The 16,427-nt window shown below is 36.9% G+C and overlaps 1 protein-coding gene across 2 annotated transcripts in view; it reads right to left on the reverse strand.

The window, feature by feature from the left end:
• The window catches only part of fign (fidgetin), a 41,108-nt gene extending 26,268 nt beyond the window's left edge, over positions 1-14,840 (reverse strand). Inside the window, exons 1-2 of one of the 2 annotated variants that reach the window (XM_038289781.1) lie at positions 14,653-14,840; positions 13,798-13,832 (exon numbers count right to left, since the gene is read on the reverse strand). In XM_038289781.1, coding sequence (XP_038145709.1) covers positions 13,798-13,822 — 25 coding nt within the window. In that variant the 5' untranslated portion in view covers positions 13,823-13,832; positions 14,653-14,840. The remainder of the gene's footprint in view (positions 1-13,797; positions 13,833-14,652) is intronic. The other variant, XM_038289782.1, reaches the window with a different exon arrangement.
• Positions 14,841-16,427: the final 1,587 nt, after the last annotated feature.

Consider the following 16,427-nt stretch of genomic DNA (forward strand, 5'->3'; position numbering starts at 1 on the left):
AGAGCAAAGACTCCATCTAGTGATGTCGGTCTATTGATTTTGATGTATTGATTGAAAATTGTTCATTATTACCTTGGTTAATTAACATCTAATGTTAACTCTACTAAATTTTATAGCAGTAGGGTAAAATGCTTGTCTTTGTTCAAAAGACTGTATTAACTGTAAAGACTGTCTTTTACATCAGCCTGTTTTCAGGGCCTTTTTTTGGCTACATATTTGTTATTTTTTGCTACATGCCTCCCCATCTTCCTGCCATATGTTTCTATGGCATAAATCAGTATCTGTGACCTGTTTTCATTTTTAAAAAAGAACATTGGCACAAACCTAGCCTGTATGTATTTTTTTGTATGTCATCGAGAGTATTTAAATGATTTTCAATCAGGAAAAAAATGTGCGATTAAAATGCGATTAATCGCGAGTTAACTCAGGCATTGATGCGATTAATCGCGATTAAAAAATTTAATCGATTGACAGCACTAGTTTTGACAAATCAATCCATAGGTATGGGGAAGCTGAAACAAATTGGTTTCAAAATTATTTGTATCAAGAGCAGAAAAAAAAGCTGTAAATCCCTGTGAGGCAGCCAAATAAGAGACGATTGTCTTCAGAGAATTCAGAGCTTTGGCAGAAATGAGAGATGTGCAAAGAAAATTATTCCACAGCATTCCTTAATAGATTATGAAATGAAGGAAAGAAAAAGGGTCAATTTGAGTCACAAAGCAATTGTGAAAAATAAATGAGATAATTAACAGAAATCAAGAGGAGGACATTTCAAATACGTTGCCATTTTCTTTGTTCAATGCAGATTTTTTGTAATATCCATCAGTTTCTCAGGTAAGACACAAAGACTGGCACAAAATAAATCACAAGCACAAGGTCGGATTGGCTCCTTTTCATTGTGCAGTTCTTTATGTGGTTTAAAAACATGGCGCTTCAACAATGTGCTACATTTGCATGTTCAGAATTAAACCAATTAAAAGCTAATTAATTAGACACAATTCTATTAAGAAACAAATCCCAGTCATCAATATACACAACCAAGGGTCACCCATTGCTTAAATGCAAATTGGTTCCTTGCACCACGTGGACGAAAGAATAGCACAATAGCACTATTGGAAGTCACAATAAACAGTTTGGCACGCATATATTTGTCGGAGCATGAACTCATCAGTGCTGATTGATTTTACTTCCCTGGATAGAAAGCCGAGCCGTTGGTTCGAAATACAGATCTCTATCAACTGGCCGCTTCTGGGTCACTCTTCTGGGAATTTAATTCCCTTTAGTGATCGTCCTGTTATGGTAAACACTTGCAAATATTTCGAGAAAAGCTTCCGGTTGTGTACGTAAGAAAAAAAAAGAGATGTACACTTAAATCTTGGCATACAATATTTGTCTAATACTTTAGATTTCAGATAAACATAATTTGAAGTTATATTTGCATTGTGCTTTTGACGAGGGTTTAGATGTAAACAACAATTCAATATCTGTTTCAAATTTTCCAAAACCAATTTCCAGAGGCTCTCATCTGCTAATGCTTTAGATAATCTTAGATTTTCTTTATGAACCCACAATTTTTTCCAGCATTAAAAAGGAAATGACTAAACTATCATGGAAACATTATCAATGAGGCAAAAAACACATGATCACCAAAATATAATGAAGAGGTCTCATTGTATCGTAACAGGTAGTTACTATTGTTGCCAAAAGAATGACATGCTTTGATGCTACTAATTGCAACGTGTTTTTCATGCCTACAGAGATATGATGTTACCTTGATTGTGAAATCACAAACTCCCAATAATACATCTTTCCAGAAGACAACAGATTTCTTAGCTCTCTATACAAAAATGATTTGGGCGGATGAACTGCAGTGACGGGTATGACGTCAACCAGAAGCGTAACCCTAAAGCAAAACAAATATAGCTGCGTTGGTTTTATCTGGAATACGATCTATTTCTTTTTTTAAAACGTGCAAAAGGACGCCTTTGTTGACTGGAAAGATGTTTGCATATTCATATGTCCAGATTTATCAGTTAACTTTGCTGGTTATGAAACAAATCAGGAATGTAAAATGTCACACCACCGCTACTGTACATGGGAAACAGGTGCCTCTTGATTTATCAGCTCAAGGAATTGAACTAAATGTCCCTCCTTTTTGCAAACACTTTCTTCAGATGGTTACTGTTCAGAATTAAAAATGAACTACATGTATCTATCAGGCTTATGCCAGTTTAGATATGATGTGCTATAGTTCAAAAACTAATAAACTTAGCCTGATCCAATCTGAACTTTATAATCCTAACTATTATATGAAGCCTTTTAAATTTTGTCTGATCTGAATGTGATATTTTTTTTCTATTTGTGAAAATAATACCCATATCGAGCATTTAAACCAAGGCTGAAGCAATTAGATAAATCATGGCAAATGTATTATTCAATCAATAATGAAATTTATTTTCCCTTTCGGATTAATAAAGTATTTCTAAATTGAATTTAATAATAAAATATTTGTTATCTGAAAAAAAAAACACTTAAAGCAGGAACTTCTCTGTCTGTAAATATACTCCCAAACAAACTTCCCAACAACCATAGTTTTAGCTTCTAGATTCTATAAATAATAAAGTGATAAATAATCACCATTATGTGATAACTGCTATCTATTACTACTTTGTTAATGGAACAAAAAAAATCAATAAATTAGATTATTATATTTAGCTGCAGCACTAACTAAAACCATCTTAGAATCAGACAAACATAAAAAGAATATGCATTATATGAACAAGTTAAAATAAACTGAACCATTCTTTGATGACATTTAAACCCAATATTATCAATATTCGTGGTAGTTTTAGACCAATGGTTTTTACTTGACCAACTTGTCTTTTTTCTGACCGGAAGAAACATTTTTGTATTTGTAGAGCAGTGATGCCAACTTGAATGTAACAGAAATTGGCAGGAGGTGGAGATTAGGGTAATGGTTAGTGGACCTTCCAGTCTCATATACTTGGAGTTCATCACCAAAGAGGAATCATCAAATCACCAACAGAAACAATCAAATTAACAATTAGAAATATTTGATTTTGGAATGCTGTTAAAGTTTTTTTTTTCTTTTTTTTCCACTGATTATTTTAAAGAGTATTTATAATTTTCAAAATGCCACAGTGTTAAAAATCAAAAAGCTGAATAAAACCAGATCAAGTTTAATTAACCAGATCAAGTTTAATTCCTAACAAGGAACAAACTTCTCTAAGCACGGTTATTAATTAACTCAGCCAGACAGCCAAAAGCAGAAGAGATTTCTAGTTTCAGAAAATTCATGTATCATCTCATCAGCAACATGCATCGTCAAATTCCTAATGCTTCATGATGTCTCTTTGCATGGCTCAAATATGTTCCTCACTGCAACCTTCTTGTGTCTGTCTTGCATTTGGCAGCTTTCCCTGTGAAACACTGAATGCTTACAAATGAAAGTGGGCAAACGGCCTACTGGCAGAAATGAGGCAAAAAAAAGCATTTACTCTTCTGTTTATTTGTTAGGTTTTTGCCTTTGTTAAGAGTTAGGTGCTTGCTGTTAAATAAACTGTTAAATATATCCGCCTCTGGGTAGTGAAAGCTCCCTTGATGAATTGTGAACAGCAAACAGAAAGGATACTGGTCCACTTTGTACAAGGCAATTCATGCAGCCTTGTTCATTTGGGTATGCATGAAGAAACAATACCCTACTGGGAGCACTCTGAGTTTCAAACACTCGGGGTCAACTACACAGGCAGATTCCACATGTGTAGCCTGTGGCCGCTGAAGTCTGGAATCTACCTCCCTCCTGGCTGGGTGACGTTGCATGTTCTATTTACAGACCGAGGGTTGAAGTGAGGCTGCAGGGAGTGTAACACTGACCTACATGACCTGTGGCCTAGAAAAGCTGCCTGAAGCACAGCACACCAAAAACTCCTCACTCCTTCTTATGCAGTCTTTCAAAGGCGAGCCAAACCTTTTGCACACAGCATATGTCTTTTGATGCCAAATGATTTGCATCCTTTTTTTATTCCCGTCTTTGTCTTGTCACTGTACATGTACCGTTGTTGAAGCCAGATGCCCACTCGCTGAAGTCTCAAGTGGGAGGATGGAAAAGAACGCCGAAGAGGAGAAACTGTTTTACTTTCAGGCCCAGTGTCTACAGGCCACATGTCTTCAGTCATCTGTCACTAGTTTACATACATGCTATGACACTTCCCCTCTCACTGGGAACCCGTTGTCACCACTCGCCCGCCAGCGAGAGCTTACTGGGTGCTAGATGGGTCTCCCCCAGGTACCTCTAGGGAGCCGCATTAGGCCTAACTGACAGACTGACAGCAGCATGCAGACACACATGCACACAGTCCATCCCCTTTTTTTCGAGCAGCGCTCCCTCCTCCTACGGCGCAACAGCTCACATTCTCCCAAGGCACAGCACACTTTGCATAAACCAGTGACTTTGCTTTACATCAATTTTTTTCTTTTTTTTCCAGACAGAAAAATTATTTTTCAACCCTCTAGCCTCTTCGTGCAACGTGGAAATTTTGAAATGAATAATGGAAACAACAGAGCTGAAAACTCATGGGATCCATTTAAAGATGTGGAGAGGCGATGCAGTCAGGGTTTGGGCTGCACAAATATAACCCTCCAAGTAAATGAGTCTACTTTTATACTTCACTTTATAGAACTGCTGGTTTGAACCATAAGAGAAGAGCTAATAGTGCCAAGAATGATGTTTTACTGTACATTTTCCTCTGAATAAAGAGAACATTAGGAGAAAACAACAAGCAGGGCCGGTCAACAGGACAAATGGGTTTATTTTAAGATAGGAGGAGTTTAAACTATGTTTAACTCTTTTCAGCATAAACTTCAGTTTAATATTTCCATCTTAGCTTCCCATCGCCTTACAACAGCTATGATAAGCCAACACAACACTTTGAGGCAATCTTCTGATAACAAATTATCATGATGCCCAGTGATAACTGTTCATTTCTCATCTTTTGCCCCATTTCTTTTCTGATTTGAATTAACTTAATATGACATTATTCAAATACACTCAAAACTACAGCATATGGAGATGTGCTGTACCGGTTGAAATCTAAAAAATTTAATCTTAATCCAATCTGTTTACACAAATGATCAATGTAAGCACTGTCCTTTAGGTTTCTGAGCACTATCAGGTTTATTCAGGGTGTGAGATAGAGCAAGACTTTAAGAAGACAACAGGAAAATTGAGGAAAGGATAACAAATTGTTATCCTTTTTAATCTAGATTTAGAGACGCTGGCAGACTTTGACAACTTTGACACCTGAAGTGTTTAGAAAACATCCCTGATCCATTACTGGTAATGGAAATATTAGTATCAAAGTATATAGGCCTGGACCTAAAATCTCAGGTAAAAACAAGTTGACATAATTTATTTGCTTCTTTCCATTTCTGTTTGAAGCTTTTGTAACCCACTGGTTAGTAATACATGACTCAGTTGTTCTCATACCTTATGTTGTTAACTGCTTGTTCTCTGTTTGGGTAATATCGCTCGATCAAACCTTGTGCTAATAATGTTTCAGCTGAGTTTCAGAATCTGTTACCACTTAAAGCTGCAATATCAGTATTATAGCGGAAATTAAAAAGTTATAGCAGAACAGCCTTATGCTACATTCACAACTAACGCGCCTGGGGCAGCAAAAGCAGCCTCTTTACATGCAGTCAACGGTTGACATGCATCAGGGCGCATCAAAAGGTCCAGCAGCACTATTCGAGCAGCGGGAGCAGTGCATCTTGACGCATCTGAAGCAGAGCCTCATAAGCTTCTGAGCATCAGACGTGCGTGATGCTCTTCACACGCAGCAGATTCTGGAGCAGGAAAAATTTTTTTCTTTCCCGATGCGCCACATCAACCAATCAGAGAAGCTACACTGTTGATGCAGAGCGCTATGATCATTCCTCTGAAATATTTTATTAATGCCTAAATTAATTTGAAATGTGGAAACCATATTTGCTTTTATTATTCTGGTGTTTGCAGTTTGTAGCACATACCTAAAAAACGTTAACATCTACTTCAAGTCGCCCTGAACAGTACTGGAAAACCCGCAATAGGCGACCCGGGCTGAGACAGGTGCCACTGAGGTTTCCCAGTGACTGCGCATATTGCTATGTGGGGGTCTGCATGATCCCAACAGCGAAATAATATTTTAAGGCAGGATCAAAATCTTGAGGAACTGACTGCACAGTCGATGTTTTAAGGTGGACTTTCTTGCATACAAATATATTCAAACTAATTTTTACCCACTTATAACAGCAAATATAGCAAAGCCGCTTTCTGCCATTGAACACAGGAGCAGCAGAAGAATCAGACGCATCTGGACACACTTTAATGGATGCCATAGGGGCATCAAAGATACTCTTGAGGCGCATCTGACCTTAATGTGTACAAGCATCAAAAATGAAGCAGCAGGTGCTTTTTTTGCAGCTGAAAAATGTTATGAACAAAGCAATAGTCTTTAAAATAAATTCCAGTTTATTTACTCTTCACTGCAGGTCATTTGTGATGATGTAACCACAGCAATAGCACTAAGGATAGGGACAACAAAAACGTAGCGAGATATAGGGAATAAATAGACCAGTGGTTTGGTAGTGCTAGCTATATTAACAGTGCTGGTTGGTAATATATGACATTGAAGACAGTAATGAATATAAATTACTTTTGCGTTTTATTTTAATAATAAAACCATGCTCTACTGCAACTCCTGCCTTACATAGTGACGTTTATGTTACGGTAAACATTTTGTGAGATCATATCAGAATGGCTGAAAAAAAACAAAAAACTATATCACCTTTTAAATATAGAAGAGAAATATAATATTTGTAAAAACATGTCAAAGTTTTACTGAAAGAGAAATTCTAACTGGTACCTATTAATTTCTAAAACTAATTAATGCGTGGATTTTATACGAACAAAAAGCAACAAACGTTTCTCTCCTTTTTTTTCCATAAATGTATAAGCTCCATGCCTTTCTTCAGCACAGACTGGTGTGGTCATGTCACCATGCCACTGTAGACACCAGCTGCCTCGCCATAGCCTGTCACCTTAGACCTCCATGACGGCACACACAAACACACACACCTACATACATGCACAAATCCCTCTCTCCTTGCTTCCCTTCCCTCCAGGCATCCTCGTCCCCCTCCTCTCTACACCATCAGGCAAACCCCAACCCGTCCCCTCTCGTCGCTGGCACTCCAGGCTCCCTCTGCTCACGCCTGGCATGGGGCCAACCTGTCAACCACCCAACACCACAGAGGATGAATGAATCACTACGAACTTTGCGAAAAACACTGATCACTCATATCTCATGTGATCATCGTTTCAGCTAATTGTCCAAAATTGATATTTGAGACAATTAGCAACGGAGGGGCCTAAAAAAGGGAGAACAAGAAAGACTCAAAGGATGAGCTTCTGTATTCAAAAGCATGCTGTTGAATGTTGATTTCAAAGTTAATCCAAGCATGTATTTTAATACATGAATTATAAAAGTGTAATTAAACTGCTTCTAGAACTGCAAAGTGATTTGGTTTTATGTGCAAATAGTATACTCAAAGTGAGTTATAGCCCCTGTCAGGATGTTGAAAATGTCAGAAACCCATTCTGTTAATTGTCTTCATATTTTAAAGGAGCTATTTTGATTTGATTCATTTCCAATCTACACAAAAGATCTGGTATGCTCAAAACAATGGGGATGGTATGATTCTTTCATACCGTTTTACAAGCTTAGCTCCAATAGTTTCCCCTCCAGCAACCTCATACCTGTTGCTGTACACTGCAGGTCAGCTGGCTTAACGAAGGCCACTGTGCTTATTTTTCCTTATCACAAAGCAGAGAGATTTGGCAGTGGGCTCTATGCACAGCTCCACTACTTCCTGAATTTAATGCAGCTCCTTTGTTTCCTGTCTTTCATTACTGGACGAACTGATTAATCCAGGTGTGTCTGGCCAGTTACTTAGGTCATACACACCTGGATTAATCAGTGCATCCAATCATGAAAGACAGGAAACAAAGGAGCTGCATTAAATTCAGGAAGTAGTGGAGCTGTGCATAGAGCCTATTGGGAGCAAATTTTGGTCATTCAGGCAGTCAGAGTGTTAAAAGAAAAAAAATTACAAACCTTATTTAGGTGACTCTGTTTTAAAAATATAATCAACAAGCTAACAGACAGACAGCAAAAAAATAAAACTGGTTTTGGCAAACGGGATTAATGTAATAGTGTTACTTTCTTACATATAAATAATGTTACCCTTCTGTTTAAACCCAAGATAAATTAAAGCTCCCAGTTTAGGTTAGAAATTTTGCGTTCTAAGTTTTCTGTAATAACTTTTACATATAGAATGATGAAACTTTTCACTTTTTCTCTCTATAACATGTAGTATTTGGTTACAAGATTATTCAAAAGAAATAAATCATCTTTTTCGCCAGTCCTCCTATGAAAGGCTTGTCATTTTTTTTTTCATAATGTGAATCTGCCCAGCAGTTTTTACAAAAAAGCGAGAAGCACCTTGAAAGAAGGACAGAAACAGTGGCCTCTCCTCAACAAGGTTATTCAGAGATAAGCAACAGTACTCAGGCAGACAATGAGAGCCCAAAGTGGGAGCTATTTTCAAAAGTCGCTAAATTGTAGAATTTGTTAATCATACTCTCTGAGTGTTAGGTCCTCAGACCCTGAGAATAAAAGCATGTATCTGTTTAAGGAAGCAAATCATAGGTTTAGGAATGGATTCGGACAAGTATTTATTTTTATGAAGGAAAAAAACATGCTCATGCTGACATCCAGTGCTGTCGAAAGCCCTGCATTAAGGCCATGCACATGCAACAACATAAGAATGATTCAGTATGCTAGAAAGTAGAATCGCAGATTATAAAACAGTTTAAATGTCAAAAGGGCTACTTTTGCAAATTAAGAAATTCCTAAAATGATCAGTTCTAATTATGAGTTTGATATACATTTAAATGCCACTTCTAAGCTAAATAAAGACTTTTGGACGCTTGACTAAAAACAAACAACAAAACAGGACTTTGCATCACTAATTAAAATGTAAATAGTGTAATGAGGACATCAGTGATTTAGACAAACGTCTCTTTGGCTGCCACAGGGGGTATGATAATTACAGAGGCGAATCTATGAATGCACATGAATCTCCAACAAGTCCAGATTAAAAGCCTTAGTGCTAAACCTAGTTTGGTGCACCTGGGGATTGTCTATTCTAGCCAATCCCCAACAGGCTCTGAGCTGCCTCGTCTTCTTATGAGTGCAGACACCTCTTGTGAGGGAGATGAAACAAAGCCCCTGTTTCACCGTGTTGGAAAGCGGGGAAGAATAAGGAGTTGGAGGTAACAAATGCAGCACTTTGAGTAAATAATACCCCAACCAATGGCCTGAATTAAGAAGCCCTGCCTGTATAACACACTTACTGGCAATGTTGGTGTTATAATCAGTTATTCAGGGAACCCTGAACTCTTTGAGGATGTTTTGTTTAAGAAAATATAGGATACAATGTGTGAATTAATTTCTTTTAAACAAAGCAAAGAATTACTGACCACATTTGAACTAGCTTAGGAAACAAAAAGGTAAAAAAGTAAAGTAAGCATGATGTTTTTGAATTCAAATAATATGACATACTAGGCATGGGAAGGTTTCTGTGGTCAATATAGACAAAGGTTTAAAATGTTTATAGCAGACAAATTCAATCAAGTCATTTTTTATAAGATGCCCAAAACGCAACACTGAGTGTCCCACCCATTCTGCTGTGCACTGCAGGTCAGCTGGCAAGAGAAAAAATGCGCTTATGCTGCTGCTGTATGGCAAACTTGGAAATCCTAGTGATAATATAATCATTATGTTTCTCTACAAAAAACTAAATATGCAAATTATGCAAACTGCAAATAAAATGTGCTAAAACTACAAAATTGTTGAACAATAAGTCATCTTGATGCCTGCCTGATGTGGCCGCATTCACACAAAACTCCCTGCAAAATAACCAGCTGCTTTATACTGGTGCTGACATGGATGAGAAGCTCCTATTGTTTGGAAATATAACACGTAATATCGGTGCACTTAAAAACTTTTGGTAATTTTAGACGCTATTTTACTTACGACGTTTATATGAAAAGTGTAAACATGTGGTTCAGACAAGAGTATTAAAACTATAATAAACACTATATAATCTTTACATCGCTATGTTTTCTTTTTTTGATAAATAAAAGTGGATCATGTCATGTCATTTTTGTGTTTATACTGTGATATTGTAATATTTTCAAACACATTTATCACAGCATGATGACCTCATGCAACCTCATTCCCATCTGAATAAAAAATTTATACAAAACTCTATAAAAAAATAAGGAGAGAGATTTTCACCTTTTACTTGCAAAAAAAACGACTAGCGAACGGCAAGTACAGGACCATACTAAGGATCATAAAATAACTCAAATAAAAAAAGTCATATTCATTTCTAAATAATATGCCTCACTGAGGAGAAGTTCAGAGATCAATACTTGGAAAAACAAAGACGCGTTTAATGCATTTTGGCAAACACAACAGTTATTTGGATATGCTGCTTGGTTCAGTTTAACACCTAATCAGTATTTTATAAGAGGAATGACGTGTTCGGATTTAGCAGACATTAGAATGGAAAGTTTTTTTAACATGCAAAAGAGCCAAGTTAGGAATAATATAAAAGTGATCTTTATGTTTTGTTTTGTTTTTTGGGCCTACATAAAGTTCTGCTTGGTGATTTACTCCTCAACTTGCAAAATTTGTTGCTTTAAAATCAATTAGAATTTATTTGTGTGTTTTTTTCATCTTTCTAGTAGGAGAAATGAATTGCACGATAAGCTGGTAGCTACAAGCAGTCAAATGTAGGCCCATGAATTAAAAAAAAAAACATCTACGCCATATGCTGTCACTCAGAGGAAAGAAAAAAAAACAAGTCTGAGCAGACAGTCACTGTGTCTAAATGAGATGGTAGGAGGAGGAGGAGGGGAAGGAAAAGGGAGGATGTCAAGGATCCATGGTCCTTCATCTTTGCAGTAGAGCAAACACGTCCCTCAGTATGGCAACAGACAGCTGCCTCCACCTTCTAACGCCGTCCAACTTAAATCACTGCGAGAATTGTCAGTGTAGAGAGAAAACGCACAAAGATAACATAGCAGGCTGCCATGAGGGAAACGACAGAGATGGGGAAACAAGAAAAGGGGAGACATAGACAAAGAGAGAGGAGGGAGGGGAAACGTGGAAAGACTGGAGTTTTTCTTTTTTCTCTTTTTTATGCCGAAGTCTGACTTCTGCGGACAGTCTTCTTTTTTTAATCATTAAAAAACAGCAATGACACCGCTTAATATGTTTCCATAAAGCTGACAACCCCGATCTGATCAGGTTTAATATAGTGAGTCCCTTACAAGGGATTTCTTTTTGTCACAGCTCGATAGATCAATGTGTAAAGATAAACATTTCATCAATTTACAAAGCTTCTCTAGACACCTAAGCAGTGTTCTTTTATTTGCCATTGTTGAGCTGTCAGGTCTGTTGTATACATGTTTCTCTTCGTTTTTACGAAAGTGTGGTGCTGCACACTTCAGATTATAGGCGGAACACTTAGAGAAGGTAAATTGCTTGTAAAGACGTTATAAAGTTGAAGATTTCTTAGGGATGCACTTTCCTGAATATTTTTTGTGCCTTCTGGTGCATTTAGAAATAATAGGCAAAAGATTGATTACTGGAATAATTCTGGTGTATAAATAAATAAAGTAATATGATAAAAAGTAAACCTTTAAGAATTTAATTTAGCATTTATACATGTTTTTACAGTCTGATAATATAACTGCACTATAAACAATTTGATTTCTTTCAGCAAAAGTTCCCTTAACTTTAACTAAAGCTAATACAAATATATTTCCCATATTACTATTACCAGTCACTTCAAAAAAAAATTAACAGCAAAAAGGGTGACAAAAAAAATAATTGTGGCGGGTCAGTATTTGTTGACGATTTTTTTCTTTAATATTTAGGTCAAGCTGAAGCTGGAATTGTAATCGCAAATGTTATCCTAACAGAAATAAACAGCGCTGCCAGCGTTCTTTTTATGCACATCCGAAGTGTCTGGGGTTAAGTAAGGACCTGCTAGAATCACCTAATGCTCTGCAGGAGCTCAGGCGTGGAACCCTTCAGGACATTAAACTCTGAAACGCATGCTCAGGCATTTCTTAATTATTAGAGGTCAAATACTGAGAAGTAGGAGAAAAAACAGATTTATTCTAACATGCAGATATATCTAATAAAAGGGTTTTCTTTTCAGGAAAAATTTTATAAAGATCTAATGGGTAAATGGAAAGTTTAAATGCTCACATTACCATTTTTGTATCTTGTCATTTAATCCATGTGATGAAAAAATAAAATAGTAAATCTGCAGCATACAGGGTGAGAGAGGGTAATATATTGCATCTCATAGAAATTATGTTCATCCTGTTTAAGATCCTGTATACTGAGTTAAGTTACCAAAAAAATCATTTAACACAACTACACATCACACATACATTGGGAAACACAAAAATGACAAAACAATCAAAATACAAGCAGCACATTTTATACCCACTTTACAAAAAAACAAATTACAACAAAAACACTTACAGATAATAAATGTGGTGGTTATGTATTTTTTTTTTAAACTAATGAGTTACGGATGCTGGAATGCATTTTTTTTTTTTTTTTTTGAAGAGGAGTGAAACACACTTCAGCTCACTGATGGCGATGTTTAATTTCCTCTCAGAGCGAAACATGCAAATGAACTGCAAGAACACAATTAAGTGAGTTGTTCGTAACTGGTAGGTGGAGAACAGGTTCACTCAGGACAGAACGTTTGCAGGGGGAGAGAATTTACACAACTTGTTACCCCCCCACCTCCAAGCCTATCACAGACGCACACACACCATCTGACTATGTGTCAATTTACTGGCTTGTCACAAATGATTACCACTGGAACAAAGAATGAGAACTACTTCTGACATTTAGCACAATATATGTGAGCAGATCTTATTTTGTGTCAACTCATGTTGGAAGGAGAACTGAAAAAAGTGTTTCCCTATTTGACATTTAAATATCAACCAACATGGGACTTTAATGACATATTTAATTACTGTCATCTTTCTTCTCTGCATATTAACCAAATGAACTGTTACAATTCTCCCCGTTAACTGTGGATTTTTAACATTAAGATTGTACTTTAATTTACAAGTTTAAAGGTTAGAGTTCAATACTTTAAGGATTCAAATTGTTAGTAAATTAGTATAGGTATTTTAACTGCTATACAATAATAACTGAAACTAAGCCAAACAATATATTTATGCCTAAAATGCACAATAGAAAAACAAACATGAAAATATTTTTGTCTTCTTAGATAAAAATGTATAAGGTCCTATGAATGCATTTTCTTTTAGAGTAGCACATGCATGGCGACTTAAAAAGTTACGTGGAACTTAAAGAAAGGTAAAGTGCTTCTGTCAACTAAAAAGCAGATAACTAATGCTATTTGTCTGAAATCAATAACTCGTCTAATCAATATCCACTTATATCTTTAATCATATTGAGGCTGCATTAAAGAAACTTAGGATGAACCATGCACACAAAAAGACAATATAAATACTGCAATGAAAATGTTTTTTTCAAAAATATGACAAACAAAAAATATATATATAAATTTATATCAATGAAGATAATTGCAAATTGAACAAAGGCCTACCATAAATACTGCTGCTAGTGATCATGTCTTCAAGCCTAAAAACAAAAGGAGAGGGGGGGAAAAACAGCAGAATCGGAATTTTCACGAGGTGGAATTCCAAAGGTTGCTTCTCAATACAGCCACTTTTTTTTTCCTTCAGCTATCAGATTTCACAACTTAAAAAAGGCTCCGTTGTTCTTTTCCTTAGTGCTTAATAATTAAGAGTAAGGTTTAAAAAAAAAAAAAGAAAAGAAAAAAAGAATGATTTCAGGGGGGAAAAAATAAAGCATTCCCGTGGACGGAGGATAGATTGCAGGGGCTGTCACTTCTTGCGCTGAGTAGAAACTATAGAATAGGAAGCATGTGAGGGACTGGAGATGACATAAAACACACATTCTTCCAGCCGCCCATTAAGAGGAAGAGGCTAAAGCAGCGTGAAGCCCCCCTCCTCCCTTTACGTTTAAAATAGATTACTTGCCAGCAGTTGTCCCACTAAGAGCGCAATGACAGCCCATCTTTCTATTAACCTCCTGCCTGCAGCTCAACTGGCCGCTTTTATTCAGCCTGACATGCAAAAACTTCCCGATGCAAGAAAGTTATTTATTTGGGATGTAGCCCTGAAACTGTGCCGCGTTAAAAAAATAAATATATAAATTAAAAAAAGACACACACACAAAGTCGGATTAACTCCAACATCAACGATATTGCGTTTTAAAGCAAATCATTTTATATAGCGCTTAAAGCGCGCAAGATGCGCGTCCGCAGACGGACAGCGCTGCAGCCTTGTGATGCTCGCCTCCCGTGTCTCAGCCTTCCTGCTCAGTTTCTCTTTCTATAGAATTTGTTCGCATCACTGTTAGACGGAGCGGGACTCACCTGTGTGAGGTGACAGCGCAGCGTCACGGCTTTACGCGACCATCGATCCGCGGAACGCAGGGAGGAATGCGGGGCTCGCCGCGATCAAGCGTGGCTTCTCGCGGTTTGAAACCATTCCAAGTTAGTGGGGGGAAGACTGACCACAGCCTCTGCCATGTTGGAATTCCAAACCCTGGACAGCTGCTCCACTGACTGAAGGCAGCTCGCCGCGTCACTGCGCATGTTCTGTCCGGTTAGAGCCAAATTCAAAGCTATTCACCCCCAATGAGCAACAGTTAAATGTGTTTAATAGTCTGTGTTTCAGGGAAGAAAATCAGTGAATATTGAGCTAAGTGTGTTTTTCAATTTAAATTTCTTTGGATTGTCTTTCCAAATTTAGATGACCAATACCTTAAAAACCACCTTAAGAGGAGAATAACAAAAAGGTTCATCTCTAATGTCCTTAAACAGAATCAGGACTGTGTCCTGACCCCTTCACTTTTTGTTAAGATGCAAGGGCGTAGGTTTGATTTGAACTTTGGTAGGGACACTATCAGTCTGGTGTCATTGGTGCTATGCAATATGCATGCCCTTTTTTATGCTCGATGTGAGCATCCGTACTGATAAGAGGAATTCATTGTTAAAAGAGAAAAGCAACATTTTGCTCCATTAATAAAAATGTTATAAGCTCTACACTCATTAGATGCTGTTTATCAATGTTTGAAGTATCACCGGCTCTGATGAATGTGGAATTAGGACTGTTTTCCACTTTGAAAACGGTTTCATTTGAACGACTAAGAGAGAAGGTAAATACAGTATTTTCTTTTGAAGATATAGAATTGTGCAGAGTTAAACCCCACTCTAATATTTGTACCTACTATGCTCTCTCTGTATCAAGCAAAATAATACATTCATTAAAATATTAACTTCACTATAAAAGTTGAACATCTGGGCTGTAGTTACTCTGTGTAGCCAATTTCGTGTATTTCATCTGGGGCTGAAAAAAATGAATCATATTAATTGATTATTTCAATAATCGTCAACTAATTTAGTACGTGATTCATCATTAACTGGAGTATAGAGACTTTAAAACATACAGTAATATAAATGTAAAATGTGCCTTTCCCCACAGAGCAACCCACTTAGATCAGTTATTATATCAAAATTGTAAAAATAAAAACAAAAAAATGAAAACTGTAATATCAACTTAATATCAGTAAAAAGGAAACCCTCACATTTTCTTTTTTAATTGGCTGTGACTAAGAATCAGAAATGTTGATGGCTTACAGCCTTTATTTGCTCATTTTTCTAGCAGTCTTCAGAACTCCTGGCTGACTCAGAATATTTCGTTTTATAAAAGAAAAAAAAGGTTTTTGTTTTTTAGTGTACATGATATTCATTTTTTTTTAATTGGGACTAGTTTTGTAGCCTAATATTAATTGTTGTAACCGCTGCATTCTAGTGTGAATATATTTTCAATATTGTGCTCCAAGCACACGTGGACTAGAAAACAGCCAATCAGAGAGAGAGAAGGCGGAACTTAAGGCAGAACAACCAATGAGAGTGGAGTTAAACAGCGCAGCACAGTTCCATGCGCTGCTACATGAAAAGGACAGGAGAGACCAGGCAGAGGAGCTGCGAGAGGAAAAGAAGCCACTGCTGCAACAACTACTGCTGTAAATTATAAACATGTTGCTCACATCCAATTATTGGTTGGGACAATTAGGACGGTTCAAAATTTTGGTAGGGACATGTCCCTATGGTCCCTATGCAAACCTACGCCCATGTTAAGATGA

This window comes from Cyprinodon tularosa, unplaced genomic scaffold (assembly GCF_016077235.1).
Source record: "Cyprinodon tularosa strain WSP-4 unplaced genomic scaffold, ASM1607723v1 ctg271, whole genome shotgun sequence".
In the NCBI taxonomy this organism is placed as follows: domain Eukaryota; kingdom Metazoa; phylum Chordata; class Actinopteri; order Cyprinodontiformes; family Cyprinodontidae; genus Cyprinodon; species Cyprinodon tularosa.